General features: G+C 34.5%; 1 protein-coding gene across 2 annotated transcripts in view; it reads right to left on the reverse strand.

The window, feature by feature from the left end:
* slc22a23 (solute carrier family 22 member 23) overlaps positions 1-19394 on the reverse strand; it is a 57728-nt gene that overhangs the window by 25296 nt on the left and 13038 nt on the right. For both annotated transcript variants that reach the window (XR_007829570.1, XM_051133684.1), the window contains exons 2-3: positions 11643-11746; positions 8718-8872 (exon numbers count right to left, since the gene is read on the reverse strand). Coding sequence is in view for 1 of the 2 variants with exons in the window: in XM_051133684.1 (XP_050989641.1) it covers positions 8718-8872; positions 11643-11746 (259 nt within the window). In the remaining variant the exon portion in view is untranslated. The remainder of the gene's footprint in view (positions 1-8717; positions 8873-11642; positions 11747-19394) is intronic.

Consider the following 19394-nt stretch of genomic DNA (forward strand, 5'->3'; position numbering starts at 1 on the left):
ACTGCCATAACATGCAGCGGCATTATTTTATATCAAAGTGGAAAAAAAGTTGTTGTCGAGGCAAGACTGGCCCCCTGAGTTTTTGTCCGTGTGCCTTATCCATTTTATTTTCTGCCTTGTCTGTGTGTTTTGTTGAGTTGACTCACAGGCACCTTGAACTTAATTATTCCCACCCGTCCTTGTTCTCCAGCAATCATTTCTCTCCTTTATATTCTCATCTTATTCTCAGTTGTTTGTTGAATCACTCCCTAAGTTGGTCCAGATCCAGCCTGTTCCAGTTGATCTGGCCTAGTCTTGTTTCTCTAGTCTGAGGATTCTTGTCTGCATGTTCATTCTATGGGTGTAGTTGAACAGTTCAAGCTCTACTCTTGCCTTGACTTGTATTGTTCCTGTTGGATTTTCTCTATGGATGTAGATCAACTGTCTTATCCTGTCTAGGAGCTCAGTGTTCCTGTTTTGATTTGCTCTTAGTCTCTGGGTGTCTCAACTGCCTGTGTGGGAAATCGGACAAATCAATGTTTAATTTGTGAACGTAACGGTTTGAAAGGTTTTAAAGGAATAGTTCACACAAAGATTTTAATTCTGTCATCATTTGCTCATCCTCAAATAGTTCCAGACCTGTATGAGTTTTATTCTTCTGTTGAACACAAAAGCCATTGACTTTCATATCAATTTTTACCTTGCAGAACAAGCAGCAAATTTGCAAGTCTGCCCCTTTAGAGCCAAAGGCTTATAGTTATGCTACAGATGTCTCACTTATAAAAGCGGCATAATGCACTTGCTCAAGATACAAAAGACTTCAAAAAATGCCTTTCATCTATTGGTCAAATCTGCTTATCAAATGACCCTGACTGCTATCACATCACAGGTGTCCAAATATTAATGGACTGAACTAAATACAGTGAAGGTATCGATCCATCCTCATTTAGAAGACCATTACTGGAATGACAGACTGTTTAAAACAGCCAATGTTTGATGAACACCACACAATTAAAATCATGCTGCTTTGCACAATGAAAATTACCACATAATGCAACCCAGCATCCAACCGACAACATTGCTAGTATAGCATAGTTTAGGGGTGTGCGATATTGACAAAAAATAATATCTTTATATTTTCTGGGATAATTAGACAATATTTTGCTGAGTGTGTTATTGTGCTGGTATCTTAAGGACTATGGACAGCTGACTAATTTATTTTATTTATTTTTGTTTTTTTGTGGTGGTCAGTTCACACTGATAGAAATTATATTTTTCCAATAAGTTTAAATAGATTTTACCTTTTATGGGCATTTCAGCTTTTAAAAAGCCATTTTTTCTAAAAGTGTGCATTATCTTTTGAGTCAAATTCTTACATCTGGACTGTTACCAAGCAAATGAAATCGGTATCAACAAAACAAAAACATAATCTGCATCTGAAGTGGCATTTAGATGTATTTACACACCGCTTAATGCAGGTCATGAATGCATTTAACCTGCAGTTACAAATGCATAAATGTTTTGATGTTTTAATCATAAAACATTGAATACTGATTTTTGAAATGATTTAAATCATAAAAAGATACTTTAAATGTGGAAATAAGTGAGTCATTGTTAATAAATGAGTCATTGTGATTGAATCAAATCATTTAAACGATTGAATCATTCAGGAACGAAACACCGTCATGTGGCTCAGTGACGCAAAACAGTGCAGTGGCTGTGTTTGGAATGATTTTTGTTGGCGAAATAGAGCAAAACCAGTCAATATTCTGTCTAAAACGCAAGTATCTCAATTATTGTATACTGAACTGTTGTTAAAAAAAAAAAAAAAAAAAAAAAACTATCACATTTGCAATCATGGTAATTTTTGGAGAAGAAACAGCGCTCTTCGTGTGATATCGAGTAACTGTATGAAGTGGAATAAATCTGTACATTTTCTGTCCCTATGTCTTGAATTTATGATCATTCTAAATGTATTTTAATAGACTGAATCATGCAGTTAAAGAACGCACTAATGTGCACTAGTCTAGACTTAAATGTAATGCGTGAAGTTTTTGGAAAATACTCAATGTCAAACTGAACGTCGTTAAAGCAACAATTACAATATTATCACAGACGATACATATCCCACACCTCTAGTATAGTTGTAATATAGAAGTATAGTCTGAATTTTCATTTTATCACAGCAAATCTGTCACATTACTGAAAAACGTTGTCATGTCATTACTTTTAGTTAATTAGTCCCCAACACTGGCTATTATCAATGCATCACAGTCATGCCAACTTGCCAAATCATTTCTTATTTCTCTGAGTCAGTCACTTAATGTCACCTGTTTTAGTCATGCCCAATTTAGCACTGAATACCTGTAAATGAGCATATCCCAGAATAATTGCATTGTTTACTAAGGATTTGTGTAGTAAAGGGGTAGTAAATCTGTTGCAATAATAGTTGTAAAGTAGCAAATAATAGCAATTTTAGCACTGTTTAACTTATTGTACAGTTCAACTAATCCTGAAACTATTCATGCAAATATATATTTAGGATAGAACAATTCTTTACACAGAAGATGCGTTAATGTTACTTGAAGATATAATGTCCCAGCAAGTCTAATTGATCAATTATAAAAGAGCCATGCAAATATTAATGAGGAAAACAAGATTTCCTGGTGCAATTAAAAGGCCATTTTTGATCCACAGGTGAGTATAACATTTAAAAAGACCACCATTAAAATGTTACATAGCCAGACAACTGCCAGGAGGCTATTTTCTTTGCACAAAACAATACAATGGTAAAAAAGATAATCAAATCACTGTTTTAAATGTAAAATAGTAGAAAAAGCACAAAAATTCAAAAACAGAACAGACTTGCAGTAAGCTCTCTGAAATCAGGCCTTCAAGCTTTAATTTCCTGATGAGTGATTTTTTTTTTTTTTTTTGCTAAGGAACAGCAGGAGAAATTCCAAGCAAGTGTCTCAAAGCGGACAAAAGCTATGAGAAGAATGACTGCTTCATCTCCCACAATGAGACACAACCTGCAGTGCAAAATACATGTTTGTTGTCCACACGCACAAAGTGCCTACAGTAGCCAAACCACAAGAAACACATTTAGCTTTCACCAAGGTCCATACTAAAAAGAATCATTGTTGGGCAACATGACAATGACTCTATACAACCTTCGCAGTGGAAATCCTGCAGTGTGTAAGTATGAAGACAACTGTAGGGGATTTTCTAGGGACAAGTTGAGCAACGCTCCCCATTAATGATCAGGGCATTTAAGGAGGCCGTGCTCCAGGAGCTAAACAGGACATACATGACAGTTTGTTGTGAATCTGAGTACTCAATGCCAAGAAGTGTCATAGCTGTATTATAAAAATGATGAAGGACATATACTAGAATATTTCACATTTGTTGAATTTAATCAAAGCTGTACTGATTTTTGCAATCCTTTAAGCAAAAATGTTAATTTACTTGCCAGTTTTGCATGGGATGACACATTTTAGTAAGCATCGGTTTAAAGGAGAAGTCCACTTCCAAAACAAAGATTAACATATAATGTACTCATCCCCTTGTCATCCAAAATGTTCATGTCTTTCTTTCTTCAGTCGTAAAGAAATTATGTTTTTTGAGGAAAACATTTCATTATTTTTCTCCATATAATGGACTGGTATGGTGCCCCGATTTTGAACTTCCAAAATGTAGTTTAAATGCGGCTTCAAACGATCCCAAATGCGGTTGTGAACGATCCCAGCCAAGGAAGAAGGGTCTTATCTAACAAAATGATTGGTTATTTTCATTTAAAAAAAATACAATTTAAATCTCAAACGCTCATCTTGTCTTACTATGCCTGAACTCAGTGTATTCTGGCTCAAGACAGTTAGGGTATGTCGAAAAGCTCCAATCACATTTTCTCCCTCAACTTCAAAAATCATTTCAATATCATCCTACATCACTGCAGAAGTACCGACCCAGTGTTTGCACAGTGAACATGCAAAGAAGATCAAACACCTTTAACAAAAAAGGTAAAACAGTGATATAGGACGATTTTGAAGTTGAGGGAGAACATGAGATGGGAAATGTTTGACATACCCTAACTGTCATGAACCGGAAAAAAACAGTCCAGGCAGAGTGAGACAAGACGAGCGTTTGACATTTAAAAGTGTATAAATTGTATTTTTTTATGAAAATAACTGATTGTTACGCTAGACAAGACCTGGGATCGTTTACAACTGCATTTGTGATCGTTTGAAGATGCATTTAAACTGCATTTTGGAAGTTCAAAATCGGGGCACCATATCAGTCCATTATAATGGAGAAAAATGCTGAAATGTTTTCCTCAAAAAACATAATTTCTTTACGACCGAAGAAAGACAGACATAAACATCTTGGATGACAAGGGGTACATTATTTGTGAATCTTTGTTTTGGAAGTGGACTTCTCCTTTAATAAATGTTTAATAGAAGTTTTTAATCTTCCTATGAATTCAAATATGTAAGTGTATTAATTTATACTGTTTTCTATTTGTATGATTTTTATATCACATGTCAGGACAGTCATTAGTGAAGTGTGCATTCTTGTATTGTCATGATATAATTTTCCTGCTGCTCTAGAGTAATTAGTCACATGGTATTTTACAGCTCAGGTTACTGAATTAAAAATTTACCATGTGCAAATATGTCAGCATGCAAATAGCATACTTTCACTAAGATGAATGGGAATGCTAATGGATAGCTTTATCCAGCCATTATAGACCTGCGGTTAGACAGCTCAGAGTTGTTTTGAAAGTACCACAGAGACACAGTGGAAGAACCTACAATGAGCTTACTAACAATAAACAATAGACACATACATTTTAATGTTTTGTTGAAAGAAGTAGTTTTTTTATTTTTGCTTTCCATCTGAATCTCTAGTATTTAACCTTGTTCCAATCTCATGCAGCTCTAGGTTAGGGATGTCAGTAAGAAATTTGCATAGCAACAGCCCCCACTGTACAGACCAATGGTGAGGCTTCTCTTAGCCCATCAAGTTTGAATAAAAATATATGAGCACTGGAGGAAGGTGATTATCAGTAAATAAGTAACTTATTATGTATCATTTATCTTGTAAGCTTCAGTTTTTCACAGAGGAAAAAAGAGGAAAAAAAAAAAGTCAATTGAGTTTTGAATGACATGAGGGTAATGACTAAATATTTACTGTATTTTAAAAAAAAAATCTTTAAAATATATTTAAGAGTACCATGAAAATAGGAATTGTAAACACTCATTGCATTTTGGTGACAGACAATTGCACAGAGCGTTCTGCGCTATTACACCACTGTTGCACCAAAAAAAAAAAAAAAAGAAAAGACAAAATCTGCCCCAAAAAAAAAAAATTCAATGCTTTCAATTATAAAACAAGAAATTTTTAGTTAGAAAGTTGTGACTTAGTACAACTTAACATTTCAAGTTAACTAAACTTATTTGATTTGACTGAACTTCCAGCAGGGTAACAAATTATTTTAAGTTGACTCAAGAAATTGTGTTTTTTTTTTTTTTGGTGTATATAACAAAAAGTAGATGTCATTTAATACATCTTCATTTTTTAAGTTGACTAAACTTAAACTAAAAATAAATTTGTGCTGGGATAAGTCAACCGAAAATGCTGTCATTTTTCACACCCAAGATATTTTACTATACAAAACAGAAGACAGAATGTTTTGAAGAATGTTTTTAACCAAAGAGTTGACGGTAGCCATTGACTTCCGTAGTATTTTCCCATGCAATGGAAGTCAATGGCTACAATCAAATTTTCGATTAACAAACAACATTTTTCAAAATATCTTATGCGTTGAACAGAAAGAAAAAAACTCCTAAAGGTATGGAACAACTTGAGGGTGAATAAATGATGACAGAATTTAAATGTTTGGGTAAACTACCCTTTAAAGGTTACATTAGAGGGAATAACATTAACAAAAATATCAACACAGCATATAAAAAAATATGTGAAATGTCTAATGCGCACCGATTGTCTAGGCTGGGTCTATTTTTGGGAGTGCTGGGGAGGCTTTTCAAGGTAGATGGGGTTGAGAAAATTACTATGACAAGCAAATGAAGACCCACCGTACCCATTGTAAGGCAATTACAACATGGAGTTAAAGCTTTTCGAGGCCATCAGACAGTCAGGTGAGGCACTGCTGGCAAACCCTATTACTGGAAGGACCACTGCAGTGGCTGCGATCATCTAAAGAGGATTATCACTCATCAGAAAATGTCTTCACTGTTAAGCATGTAGAAGGTCACCGTTAGTCTGTGGGTAATCCATCTGAATGACTCTAACAAACTGAGAAGACAGCACGATAGAGCTGAGAGACCACAATTAGCCTCTGCGACATTCTGAGGGCAAGACCTTTATGAGAGAGACACAAATCATACACATTCAGTTACATTCTGCCTATAAGGCTGTGTGATTTTTTTGTTGGGTTAGAAAACTGGGTTCATTTTACCCAATTTGGGTTGATAATCATTCATAATCAGAAAATCCAACAGTGCTGGGTTGGGAATGCAGAAGTAAACTTCACACAGGTATGTGCTGATATCACTTTGCCATGTTCACAGCACTCATGACAGGAATATGTGTGGAAAATAGATGAAAATGAATCACAGCGGAAAAGAGAGAGAAGCTGATTGCAATATATTCTACTATTATTCAATATAGAGTGTTAAAGTTGGGTTCTGAAAGTAAAACATTTATTTCCTCCATAGGGAAACTGATTCTGCAAAAATAACTGATAAACCTATAATGACAGACCTATTGTTCTTTGCTCTAAGGCTGTAAATAGATGGTTTATGCTTTTGCTGAAGCAATCAATTTGCATTACTTTAGTAGCAGAATTAGTAGTGAAAAACTACATTACCCATAATGCTGTTCAGAAAACTCCACCAATCAGAGAGTCACAGTGAACAAAGTGCACCAAGAGAGTTTTTGGCTCTGCCCACTCTCTATGCTATCGAAATTAAATATGTGTGACCCTGGACCACAAAACCAGTTTTAAGTAGCACAGGTATATTTGTAGCAATAGCCAAAAAATACATTGTACGGGTCAAAATGATTCATTTTTCTTTTATGCCAAAAACCATTAGGATGTTAAGTAAAAATCATGTTCCATGAACATATTTTGTGAATTTCCTACTGTAAATATATCAAAACTTAATTTTTGATTAGTAATATGCATTGCTAAGAACTTCATTTGTACAATTTTAAAGGCGATTTTCTCAATATTTTGATTTTTTTGCACCCTTAGATGACCCTACAGTTGTATCTCGTCCGAATATTGTCCTATCCTAAAAAAACATGACTGGTTTTGTGATCCAGGGTCAAATTTGTACAAATATGCATTTTTTTTGCAATAAACTTAAAACACATTATTTCTATATACATTAAACAACTTTAAATAAATAATTTTATGAAAAGCGTTTCATGAACAAAGAAAAAAAAAAATACTACGGAAAAAAAAAAATACTTCTGGAACCAACACTGAAAAAGTGGTCAGGTTTTATTTTTTGCCCACATTTTTGACACTTTCTTCAGGTGTTATTGTTTATCGATAAATTTACTTTTTGATTATTACTGTTGATTATTTTGTTACTGTAGTCATTCTGTATGTGATTTTAATTTCCAATCCATTTTTTCACCTACAAGTGAAAATTGTTTAGTGACTTTTTAATTTTGGTCTGTTTATATGACTGTAATATAGCACACAAGTTGTGTTTGAACAGTGTTTTAATGGCTGATAATAAAATCTGGTGAGAAGGGTGGCCAATAACAGTATAATACTGGTATATACTGTTTACAAAATAACTGAATGATAGCAAATGAGGCACAAATGCACACACAGTTAATGAAATGAAATCAAACAAACACAATGTACTACCTAGTGAATAAAAACACTGAAATCAGGAAATATTTTTATATCCACTGACAAGGTTCTGAAACTGAAAATTCTGAGAAGGAACGATCACCACCTGATGCCAACAATCTTAAATTTCCCCCAAAATTTGCTGATAAATAGGTCTGGTCATTATACACCTCCACCAACTAAGAGTCTAGGAAACAGTATATCTACTGTACTTTGAGCACTTTAACATTAGGTATTAAAAGCAAATATGAACAGAAAACTGTAATCAGTCGTAGCACATTTGAACTGGAGCGAGTTGAGTAAATCAGTGAGTGTTACTGTCTTTCAGTGATCTCAGAATCGAACACAGTCCAGAACAACATCAAAACAACATACTTGGCCTTTCCTCTAGAGCCGCAATGACGTTCTTATGAAAAACATTCAGAGAAACACCACTGAGTGCGTTTAGCATCATGTGACTTTCACCAAGCAAGATCTGGATGAAATGCTGCATTAGAGCACTTTTTGTCTTTCTCCATCCACAAGCCCAGTGTTTTGTACACATAAACACCCTGATCCTTTTTCATGCTTCCCAAACATGACCCACATCATGAAGAGACTCAAGCAAATTGCATCAAGCGGTGAACCGTAATGGCGATATGCAAAGACATGTTATTAATGCTAAATGTTACTTCAGATTTGAACTGCATCTCTATCTTAGAGCATTTTGTTTATTAATGTGCTTCTGCATATCATGCATGGTGCAAAAAAGGTTACAGCTCAATAGTGGAATACTGCACAAAGAATTATTCATAATGCTGGATTGGAGCTCTTAATAAATCTGTTTAATCTCAGACATTATACTTACTCAGTGCATAAAGCGAGAGCGTGATTCCTGCTAAGCAAAAGCCCTCAAAGAAGCGCAGGGTGCTGAACATCGGGGCGTTGACGGAGAAGGCCACTGTCATGCCAAAAATTAACATGAAGATGACGGACAGGATCAGGACCGGGTGCCTTCCCAACCTGAATGTTAGAAGGACAAAACAAGGGCAGTTTACGAAACAGTCTATACCACAGGTTTTCAACTGGTTTTATATTTATACTATATGCGTCATATTCTAATATGGCACCAAGTGTTGACTGTACCTTATAGTGACAGGTCACCCAAAAAATTTTGTTTTTCTAAAACTGTGGCCTTCTTTCTTTTTCAGATCACTAAAGGAGAAATTTGAAAACAAGTCCTGAACTACACCTTTAAAAGATGCTGTAAGTGAAATGCATTAACCTTATCATGAACTGCATAGGCCCAATAATATCATAAACATGACATACGCTGAATAGGACAATTCACTTGGTGATTTCATGCTCTCGGCAGCCAATACCTCACCACACAAAACACATTGTGTTTGGCACAAACAATAGGACTCGTTCAGTAATAATTGTGTGGTTTGTTTGTATTCATACGCATAAGAGAACTTGAAAAATGCTGTGTCCAACGTTAGTAATTTGCAGAAAGCACTCTTAAAAATTTCTATATGAGGGATTTCTGCATCTTTCCTTTACAGCCATTCAACACTGGACAAATATATGATGCTACATATTAATATTCTAGTTGTGTGTAAAATATATATGTACTTTACATCAAAGTTCCATTTATTTGATCCAAAATACAGAAAAAAGGACATATTATGAAATATTATTGCAATTTAAAATAGTGGTTTTCTTTTTTTAATATACTTTAAAATATAATTTATTTCTTGGACGCAAAGCTGAATTTTCAGCATCATTACTCCAGTCTTCAGTGTCAAATGATCCTTCAGAAACCATTCTAATATACTGATTTATTATCAGTATTGGAACCAGTTGTGCTGCTTAATATTTTTTGGAACCTGTGATATGGATTCAGGATTCTTTGATGAATAAAAAGTGAAAAAGAACGGCACTGATTCAAAATAGACATCGTTTCTATCAATATAAGTCTTTACTATCACTTCTTATCAATTTAACACATCCTCGCTTAATAAAGGTATTCATTTCTTTCAAACAAAGAAAGAAAGAAACAAAAAATTGACTGACCCCAAACTTTTGAACAGTAGTGTGTATTGTTACAAAAGATTTCTATTTTAAATAAACGCTGTTCTTTTTAACATTCTATTCAAAGAATCCTGAAAAAAGTATCAGGTTCCAAAAAAAACCCGAAAACAAACAAAAAACAAAACAAAACAAAACAAACAGCACAACTGTTTCCAACACTGAAAATAAAACAGCATATTAGAATAATTTCTGAAGGATCATTTGACACCGAAGACTGGAGTAATGATGCTGAAAATTCAGCATTGTATCACAGAAATAAATTCTATTATAAAGTATATTAAAATAGAAAACCACTACTTTAAATTGAAATAATATTTCACAATATTGAAGTTTTTTTCTGTATTTTCAATCAAATAAACACAGCCTTGATGAGCAGAAAAGACTAAAAATCTCACTAATCCCAAACTTTTGAACGGCAGTGTATAGATGCATTTTTATCATTTGCATATACCATTTTTTTTCTGCCTTTGCTGTCTAAGACCCAGAACTGATAAGAATGACCCGTTTTTTAGGTTTTAACTCAGTAACCCACTCAGCCAGGCTTCATGCAAAGACTGATAAAATCCTCAAGACACTTTTGGCTTGAAGTTAAAAAATTTTGAGAAAAAAGTTTGCAGTTTCATGACAACAGATTTAAAGATTCAAAAGCTTAATTGAAATAAAAAACACATCGGAAGTCTTAACATCAATTTTAATATCAAAAATGCAAAACATGGACATTGCATTTTAACAACCTACTTTTAAATGTTAGATTTATTTATGCACTTGCATAATTATAATAGTACTTTTGCAATAACAGAAAGCAGTTTTGTTAACAAACATGCTGATTTTACTAAAAGTAAATAGTCTGTAATAAAGAGCAACAAAGAAACACAAGCAATAAACAAAGAGTGCTTTAAGTAGCTAAAAGCTTTCCAGTTTAATCCTGTTGGTCTACAGCACAGACAGCAGCAGGTCTAAATGACTGTCTAATAGACTCCCCTCTGTTCACAAGACGTGTTAGACATGTAAGATGACTGCGTTTACATTAATTTTGCATAATGTAAGCATTCTGACATCCAACAGCATTTCACTGCTCGTACGTCATGCACATCTTAAGCGCACTTCAGAGAGAGCACACACAACACCCACACACACAAAGCTCACACGATTATCAGTCACTTACAGAGTTTCATGTTACATCTATCATATATATTAGGCCAGGGGTCATGAATTGCAAGTATGGCTCTATGCGTTGGAGTAATGTGCATGTTGAAAGCTAGAGGGCATGTCAATGTTTGACTCAAACATCTGTTTCAGTCACATGACATCAACCATATTTATGAGCATCAGTGGGATAAAGTAATGCTGATCAATACAAAAGTGAAAGCAAAAAAAAAGTTGATCATTATATTTGATCCATACCGAGTCCCTGAAAAGATTTTACAGATCTCCAGCTAACACTGACATTCACAGCAGGGTCGGATCCAGAAAATAATTCATGAGGTGGCATGAGGACTATGACGGGCGGCAACACCAAAACAAACATCCGTGCATAGCTGTTCTGAATTTACTGCCTGACGCACACTTTTGTGTACATAAACATGGAACCGCTGCATATCCTCAAAGGCACCATGGTTAAAAAAATATTTTTAAAAAGTGCCATGATTAGTTTTGATTCAGAAGTGTGTGAAAGTAAGACATTTTTAGCCATACTCACCAATCTGCCAGAAATCCCAACACCAAGTATCCGAAGATGGAGCCCACCAACAGGGAGAATTTGGCAATATGAACTACCCAGGCGGAGTCACCCACTAAGTTGAACTGTTGAGACAGAAAGATGGGACAGAGAAGCGTCAGCACACATATTTCAACCTTTTATTACATCTTATGAAAGAACAGAAAGAACATGAATTTGTTTTTCCACACATTCAACATGTGTGTGTCCAATTACGGAAACACTGAAACTGTGCAGTGCTAAGACTGGCTCGAAAACCCCGGTCCTGAACAAAAAGTGATTACAGTCTCTGACATTTTATTCTGTCTGTATGGATGCAAACTCATGCAAAAGGGAAATTTCACCAGTGTATTTGTCACCTATTATCCAACAGGAAGTGTTTGATAATGGGGATTTCCAAGATAAGGTGAGCATTTGGCCGGCAAAATGATTTCAGTGAATGATCATTTTCATAGAAAAATGTACAACACATTCTCATTGACGCCTGGTCAGTCACTTTTTGACTCACAGGGTCCTCCATTGCTTTAAATAAGAAACCTTTGCCGTCAAAATGCTGATGCGAAAGGCATGATTGAATTACATATTGGGTAATAACACTGCCATTATTGCATATATGTTGGGGTGTTTTTTTTTAACATTACACTGTTTACACATTTATAAGCACATAACCCAACCCCTATCCCTAAACCTAACCATTCGTCAATACAATACACAGGACATAACAGGCAGATACAATTACAATCACAATTTATTTAAAAAGTATTCATGATTGCCATTAAAAGTAAAAGTCCCAAGTCTTCCGAGGCAAAATGTCAGCATTGGTTGTAATCAAACAGAAAAATGGCTAGCCGCACACTGAATCCAACGCAGGTGGAAAAAGTCTAGCAAAACATTTTTTATTTAATAAATTGCACAAAATTGCATAGTGCAAGAAGTGCAGGGTGCATGTGAGTTAAAAACAGAAGAACACTCACATGTACCCTGCACTTCTTGCACGATGCAATTTATTAAATAAATGTTCTGCTAGACTTTTTTCTGCTAACCTGCAATGCATGTTTAGCCATTTTTCTGTTTGATTACAAGTACTATTTTGCCTGTATGCACCTGCAGTACAAGGATTTCTTGTTTCTTTTTTTGAGCGCTATAATTTTTGTCAATGTCAGCATTGGTTGTGAAATGCCATTGGCTCTTGTGTGTCTCGTGACCGACTGCGTCACGCTAAACAAGTTTGGGAGTATCTTTTTGAATGTGATGCGTGTAGAAGCAAGATCATTTTCAGCGAATAAAACCTTATGATTTACTCTGTTCTTCTCATATTACTTGTTTGTAATACTTGTATACTGCTTTATATGGTCAGTTTTTGCAATCAATACCTGTGACTGTACTTTTATTTGCCTGTTAGGTGTTTCATATTGTTCAGAAGTGGGTAGGTTTAGGGTAGGTGTGAAATTTGTTATGATGCTAGGGTGTTGTAGGTGCACTCTCAAAAAAAAAAAAAAAAAAAAGCTGCACTTTAGGTACTAACAAGTTTTTTTTTTTTTTTTTCCAAAGAGTTTTTCTTTCTTTTTTTTTTTTTTTTTGCTGTATTGCTTTTAAGGAACAGTTGAACAAAATCTATGAAAATCTGCATGTGTTTTATGTTTTGTAATCACATTTCAGGAGTTTGTTGCCCACATACTGAGAATATGGAACATGCATTCAAAGAGGAAAAACAAACACAACTTTTATTCAGAGGCCCAAATTTGATGCAGATGTTGTTATTCATATGGTCAAAAAGATGAAAATTTTGATCATACTTGACACTCATTTGAATATGATATTTCTAAAAATGATTTATAAATCAAATGAAGTGCTCACATAAATGCTTATAAAGCAGTTTAAAAAAAATAAAAAATAAAAAATAAAAAATAAAATAAATATATCACGCTTTAGAGCATTTCCCCTTTTCTATCTAAAAAACCACTGGCTATCAAAACTCTATAGGTCAAACCCGGCAAAATCTGCACTTTTTGCAATTTTAAGCTGTAAAAATGTGCTATCAGAGCACTGTTATGTAATTTTTTTATGCTGAACAAACACTTCCAGAGCAGAACAGACAAAACTTAGATGCAATGAACTTACATCAGATTTTCTAAAGGAACAAAATACAATCCACTAGTTGAATAGTGTTATATTGTGCACTAATCAGGGTTTCTAAATGAGCTCTAAGGTTTCCTGGGTTTCCCCTGCTGAATACAGACACAGACTGAAACTAGCACAGAATCTGGTTTCCTCTATTGTGTCATGATTGAGCCGCACCCGTCACATGCTTCAGTATCACTCACGCTCTCAGATCAATGTCAGCTGCCGACCTCACTGACAAACATTAACCAGTCGTACAGGAGAACAGGCAATTAGATGTTTTGTTTTGTTTTTTTTTTTTACAATCGTTTAATCAGCCAAGTCAATCAAGTGTATTTAATAAAACCTTTTAGTATATGCTAAAAAAAACCTCCTCTGGAAATGACATTCAAACACACTGCTAACATGAGCATGTTTCAGCTTATAATTTAGAAATATTTTGTAGTGGCTGAAAGCGAAAAAAAAAATATTTATGTACTGCATGCTGATCTAGATCTAATTTAAAAACACTGTGTGAATTAATGTCTTTGATTTAAAGATTTAAAAAAGTAAAAGTTTCCATGGTAATTTCTACCAGGATGCCATACTTACTGCAGTAAAACCTGACTTTTTCTATTACAACCTTCACAGGGTATCAGCAGTCTTATTATATTGAATTTAAGACTTACAAATCTTAAAAAAAAAAAAAAAAAAAAAAAAAAAAAAAAAAAAAAGCGCAAAATAAATCATGTATCCTACTTAATTAAAGGCTGCAGCACACATTCAACAAGTTAAATTAGTACTTAATATTACTTGACTTAATACTGCTGAACAACAAAATAAGTTTTGAAATTGGTTTATGGTCTAATATGTCAATATCAGAGGCCAACCAATACTGGATTCTGCTGATTCCATAATAATGTTTAAAGAAACTGCAAAAATCACTGCAAAATCTATATATTGACAGACTGGCCCAGAAGCTACAAAATTCTTGTTGATATAAATGCCAGATACAGTTTATTGTGTAACAAAAAATAACCAGAAAAAAGAAAAAGATTTCATGCACTATGCAGGACCTTTAATTATAAACAAGCCAGAAATACACAGGGACTTTTATTTTGAAATGTGTATGCTTTACTACTCCCAGATCATTCAAAAACATAAATCAACAGTATTCATTAATGTCAAACTCCTCTGAAACCGTGAGACTACAGAACGGCAAAATAAACGAGTTTTGACTTTGAACATTCAACGCTGCTATTAATTATAGGCTACTATTAATTATTATTGGTCTTTTGAAGTTTAAAAATGACTTAAATGGTACCACACAATTCTTAATAAGTGATTATAAGATATTTAAAGGGACAGTTCACCCAAAAATGGAAATTCTGTCATCATTTACACACCCTCCAGTAATCAAACAGGTTACAGTAGTTGTTAACTTTTATACAACAGTTCTGTCTGGTTCTCGAATCTGATTGGCTGATAGGAGTGTGATATTAGAGTCCAATAGAACTCCAACAGCAGTTTCACAGTTTGTAATCGTATCACTCTGCTTGTGGTATTTCTTACAGCGAGTGTCATGGCGACGCCCAAATCCAGTATTATTTTATAAATATTACTGTGTCATGGAATGTAGTTTTAAGAGGTTTTCAGGCGAGAATGTACTTGTTTATAGCTCAAATATCCAGTTTGTTAATAAAGATAACGTCTATTTGAAAATTTGCGTCAATGGTCATAAGAGCTCCGGATCATCAGCAGCCGTTCTGCACTCATGAAACCGAATTAAATTAAAATTCTAAGAGTGCTGCCTTTGTATGTTTGACTGATCTGCCTAGCAACTTTTATGATGGCTGTTACTGTTGTGGTTTATGCTGAAATTTACTGAAATAAACTTACTGAAATGCTATTTCAACAACTTCTTAAGCCGCGGTCACACTAGACTTTTCGTTCCATTGACTCCATTCATACGCATGCGAATGCGTCAGACTAAAAATGCAAGACCGTGTGAAAAGATTTCGCATTTTGCTGCACTCCAAAGTTCAAGCTTGGTGAACTCTGACCTGTGAATTCGCATCACGTGACACCATGTGACTAACGGCAGACTGATACGTCACAGCATGACCTCATAGCTAAATGAAAAGAACATAAATTTAAACTGCAGCACTGCGGGAAAGTGTAGATTGTACGTTTTTACATTTTAGATGTAATATTATTTGTCGTGTTGAATTTAACTTTTTAAAAAGACACTGCAGAGCATGACGTCATATCACAACTGTTGCAGCATCCAAGGGAATTCTGCATCCTCCTATAGCTTTAACTCTACAAACTCGACTTACAGTTTTCCTAAAAATGACGATTAAAACGGGAAAAAAATCCCACAGACTTACATTGACGAAATGTTCAAATGAGCCAACACTATTCAAACTCCAACTGACAAAACTTTCAGAATCCTTTGAGACTCAATCAAGCTTCCCTTCTACTTGATAATCATGCTAAAAACATGCAAACAACATGCTAATCATGCTATCAATGTGCTGGTAACTGGCAAATCATGTTCAAACATGCTAGTAACATGATAATCATGCTAACAACATACTAGTAACTTTTTACATTTATGGTAACATGCTAGTAACATGCTAATCACGCTAGAAACATGCTAATAACTTGCTAACTATGTTATAATCATGCTAACAACATGCTAGTAACATGTTAATCATGCTAGCTGCATGTTAGAAACATGGTAACATCCTAGTGACACGCTAATCATGGTAGTAACATGCTAATCATGCTAGAATCATTCTAACAACATGCTAGCAACACGCTACTAACATGGTAATCAGGTAAAGGCTAGAAGGGATACCGCTCTGGCTACTGGGCATGCGCACATCAATCTAAGATTATTTATGTCACACTGTACAACAATAATACTTTGTTTGTATTATAGTAATGGCTAAATTTAAGGTTGCGGTAGGTGTAGACGTTAATAAAACACAAAATCTAATAGGTAGAACAATTCATTTCATTGTTAGCTTTCGGTCAGAGCTGTATCCCTTCTAGCCCCAACCTGGTAATCATAACAAATTCATGCTAGCAACATGCTAGTAACATGCTAATCATGCTAGCAGCATGCTAATAAAATGTTAGTACCTTGATAATCATGCTAGAAACATGCTAGCAACATGCTAGTAAATTGCTAATCATTATAACATGCTAGTTACATGTTAATCATGTTAGTAACAGGCTAACAACATGCTATCTATCTATTTCTAATCTTTAAAACTACTTTAGACTTCAAACTACTTCAAACTGAAAACCTTCAAACTTCAAGCTTTTAAAACCACATAATACTGTGAGCTTTTAGTACAGTAAGACAATAAGCTTTCAATGAAGCAACTCAATGTTCTTTCATTACTAGTTCTAAAGTGACGTTTCCAAATTAGTAACAAAGGCTTGGGCTCAGCTGTTCAACTGACAAACTTTGTTTTGAATCAGTGGCAGAAGGAAGTAGTTCTGCACAAAAGGGTTTTTTTAAAGACACTCCGTTGTTGGTTCTTACGTTTTTACACACTTGTTTTTGTATAAACGCAATATCACACTTGTAGACGTCAGATATGGCTGTACATCAGCACTCTGATTACCTACGGCCGAATCACAGCCGTGCCGACATACAGCCATATCTAATGCCTACTCGTGTGATACTGCTTATTTATAGTATGGAAAAAAAAATTACACTGAAAGTCAATGGCTACCGTCAACTGTTTGGTTACCAACATTCTTCAAAAATATCTTCTTTTGTATTTAACAAAAGAAAGAAACTCAGAGGTTTGGAACAAGTCAAGGGTGAATAAATGATGACAAAATTTTCATTTCTGGGTGAACGGTCCCTTTAAGGCCTTATAAGACATTTTGAGGACCTGCTACAGCCTATTATGTGCACTTATGTGCACTAGTGTTTATTGGAAAATAAGGAAACTATAAAAGTTTTCAAACTCTATTTTGTACCCTATTCGTGGAAAGCCCTGATTATGGTTTTGCAGTAGTAAATATACACACAACTGCAGTCACTATGACATTTTGGTGTAAACTACCTGTCATGGTAAACTAAAGGGAAGTAATAAGGGCTGTTTTACATTACAAAACAAACATTACCTTACAAAACTGGCTACCTCTTCAAAGTTGTATTTGAGAACTGGCGCCAGAGAGAGACATGAGTTCATAAACGCTTATTACAGTGACCTTGAACAAGTCTGAGATCGATTGGGTGAGATGACCTTATGATATTATAATGTAAGTATATGAAGGTTTGCATGCTCGTAGAGCCATGCTCTCTGAGGGTTTCCTACACACAGTTGTGTGAATGAGGAAAGGGAAGGCATGCAGAAGAGAAACAGTGCCAGGGAGAAAATTAAAGGCAGGGAGACAGAGACTGCCGCATAGTTTCTGCCTAGCAACAGACCAGCAGTGAGAGACACAGCCCTCGCTCCAACACTATTTATTACTTTATAGTTCAAAGGAAAGAACAAAATGAGAATGAAAGCAGAGGAAGTGAGACACACACATGCATGACAGAGAACATATGCGTGTGTGTGTGTGTGTGTGTGTAATGAAAGTGAGCGACTCACGATTATATTATGAGACTAAGAGCAGGATGCGGAGAACAAAATCCACCATTCTAGACTGTAGAAGTGGTCAATTCAACCGATGGCCATTTCCCATTTTTTAATACCCTTCTAGCAGCTAACATCAACATTTAAGACATTCAAAACCGTTTTGTCAGCACAAAATACTTTCAAACACAAACAAATGGTTTCTGACAACGTTTGCAATCCGTTGTGGATTCTGATCACATATGAACCAGAAATATGATGCTAAAGGCTGTGCATGATAACCACTGTGGTAATAAATTAAGATAACTCTTATAAAAATATTATGGACTACTTGAAGACTACTGAGAATTCACATATAGCCATAACTAATTTTACAGATTGATCAATATTGTTTTTTAATAACTGTTTCTGATCATTTGTATGTCCAATAACTGCTGATGATTTAATTGTTATACAAATAATTGCAATTAATGATTAGTGTATTTTATCACTTATGTTGTAAGCCTATCACATTATTGTTTTTTATATTTTACCTGTACATTTTTATATTTTAATGCTGTAAAAAGATCTCATATGATTTTAAACATTCAAATGTGTATATAATATAACGTAATATAATATAAGGTCCCATTATTAAATGCATTAACTAACAATGAGGAATACTTTTTTTTTTTTTTTTACAATATTTATTAATCTTTGCTATCATTAGTTAATGTATAAATAAATAAATAAATAAATAAAAAATATATAAATAAATAAAATTACAGCTGTTCACTGTTAGTTCATGGTAGCTCAGGTCCATTAAATAACATTAATAGATACAACTTTTGATTTTAATAAGTAGTAAAAGTTGGAATCAACACCAACAATGGTTAATAAATGCTTTAGAAGTATTTTTAATTGTAAGCATAACAACTAATGACGTTAACTTACTTTAAAAATGGAACTGGATTATAATATAACATAATATAATACGATTACACCTTCATGCCTTAAGTAAGACCTTTGATTGTGTGTGTGTGTG

The sequence above is a fragment of the Labeo rohita genome, chromosome 2 (genome assembly GCF_022985175.1).
Source record: "Labeo rohita strain BAU-BD-2019 chromosome 2, IGBB_LRoh.1.0, whole genome shotgun sequence".
Lineage (NCBI taxonomy): Eukaryota > Metazoa > Chordata > Actinopteri > Cypriniformes > Cyprinidae > Labeo > Labeo rohita.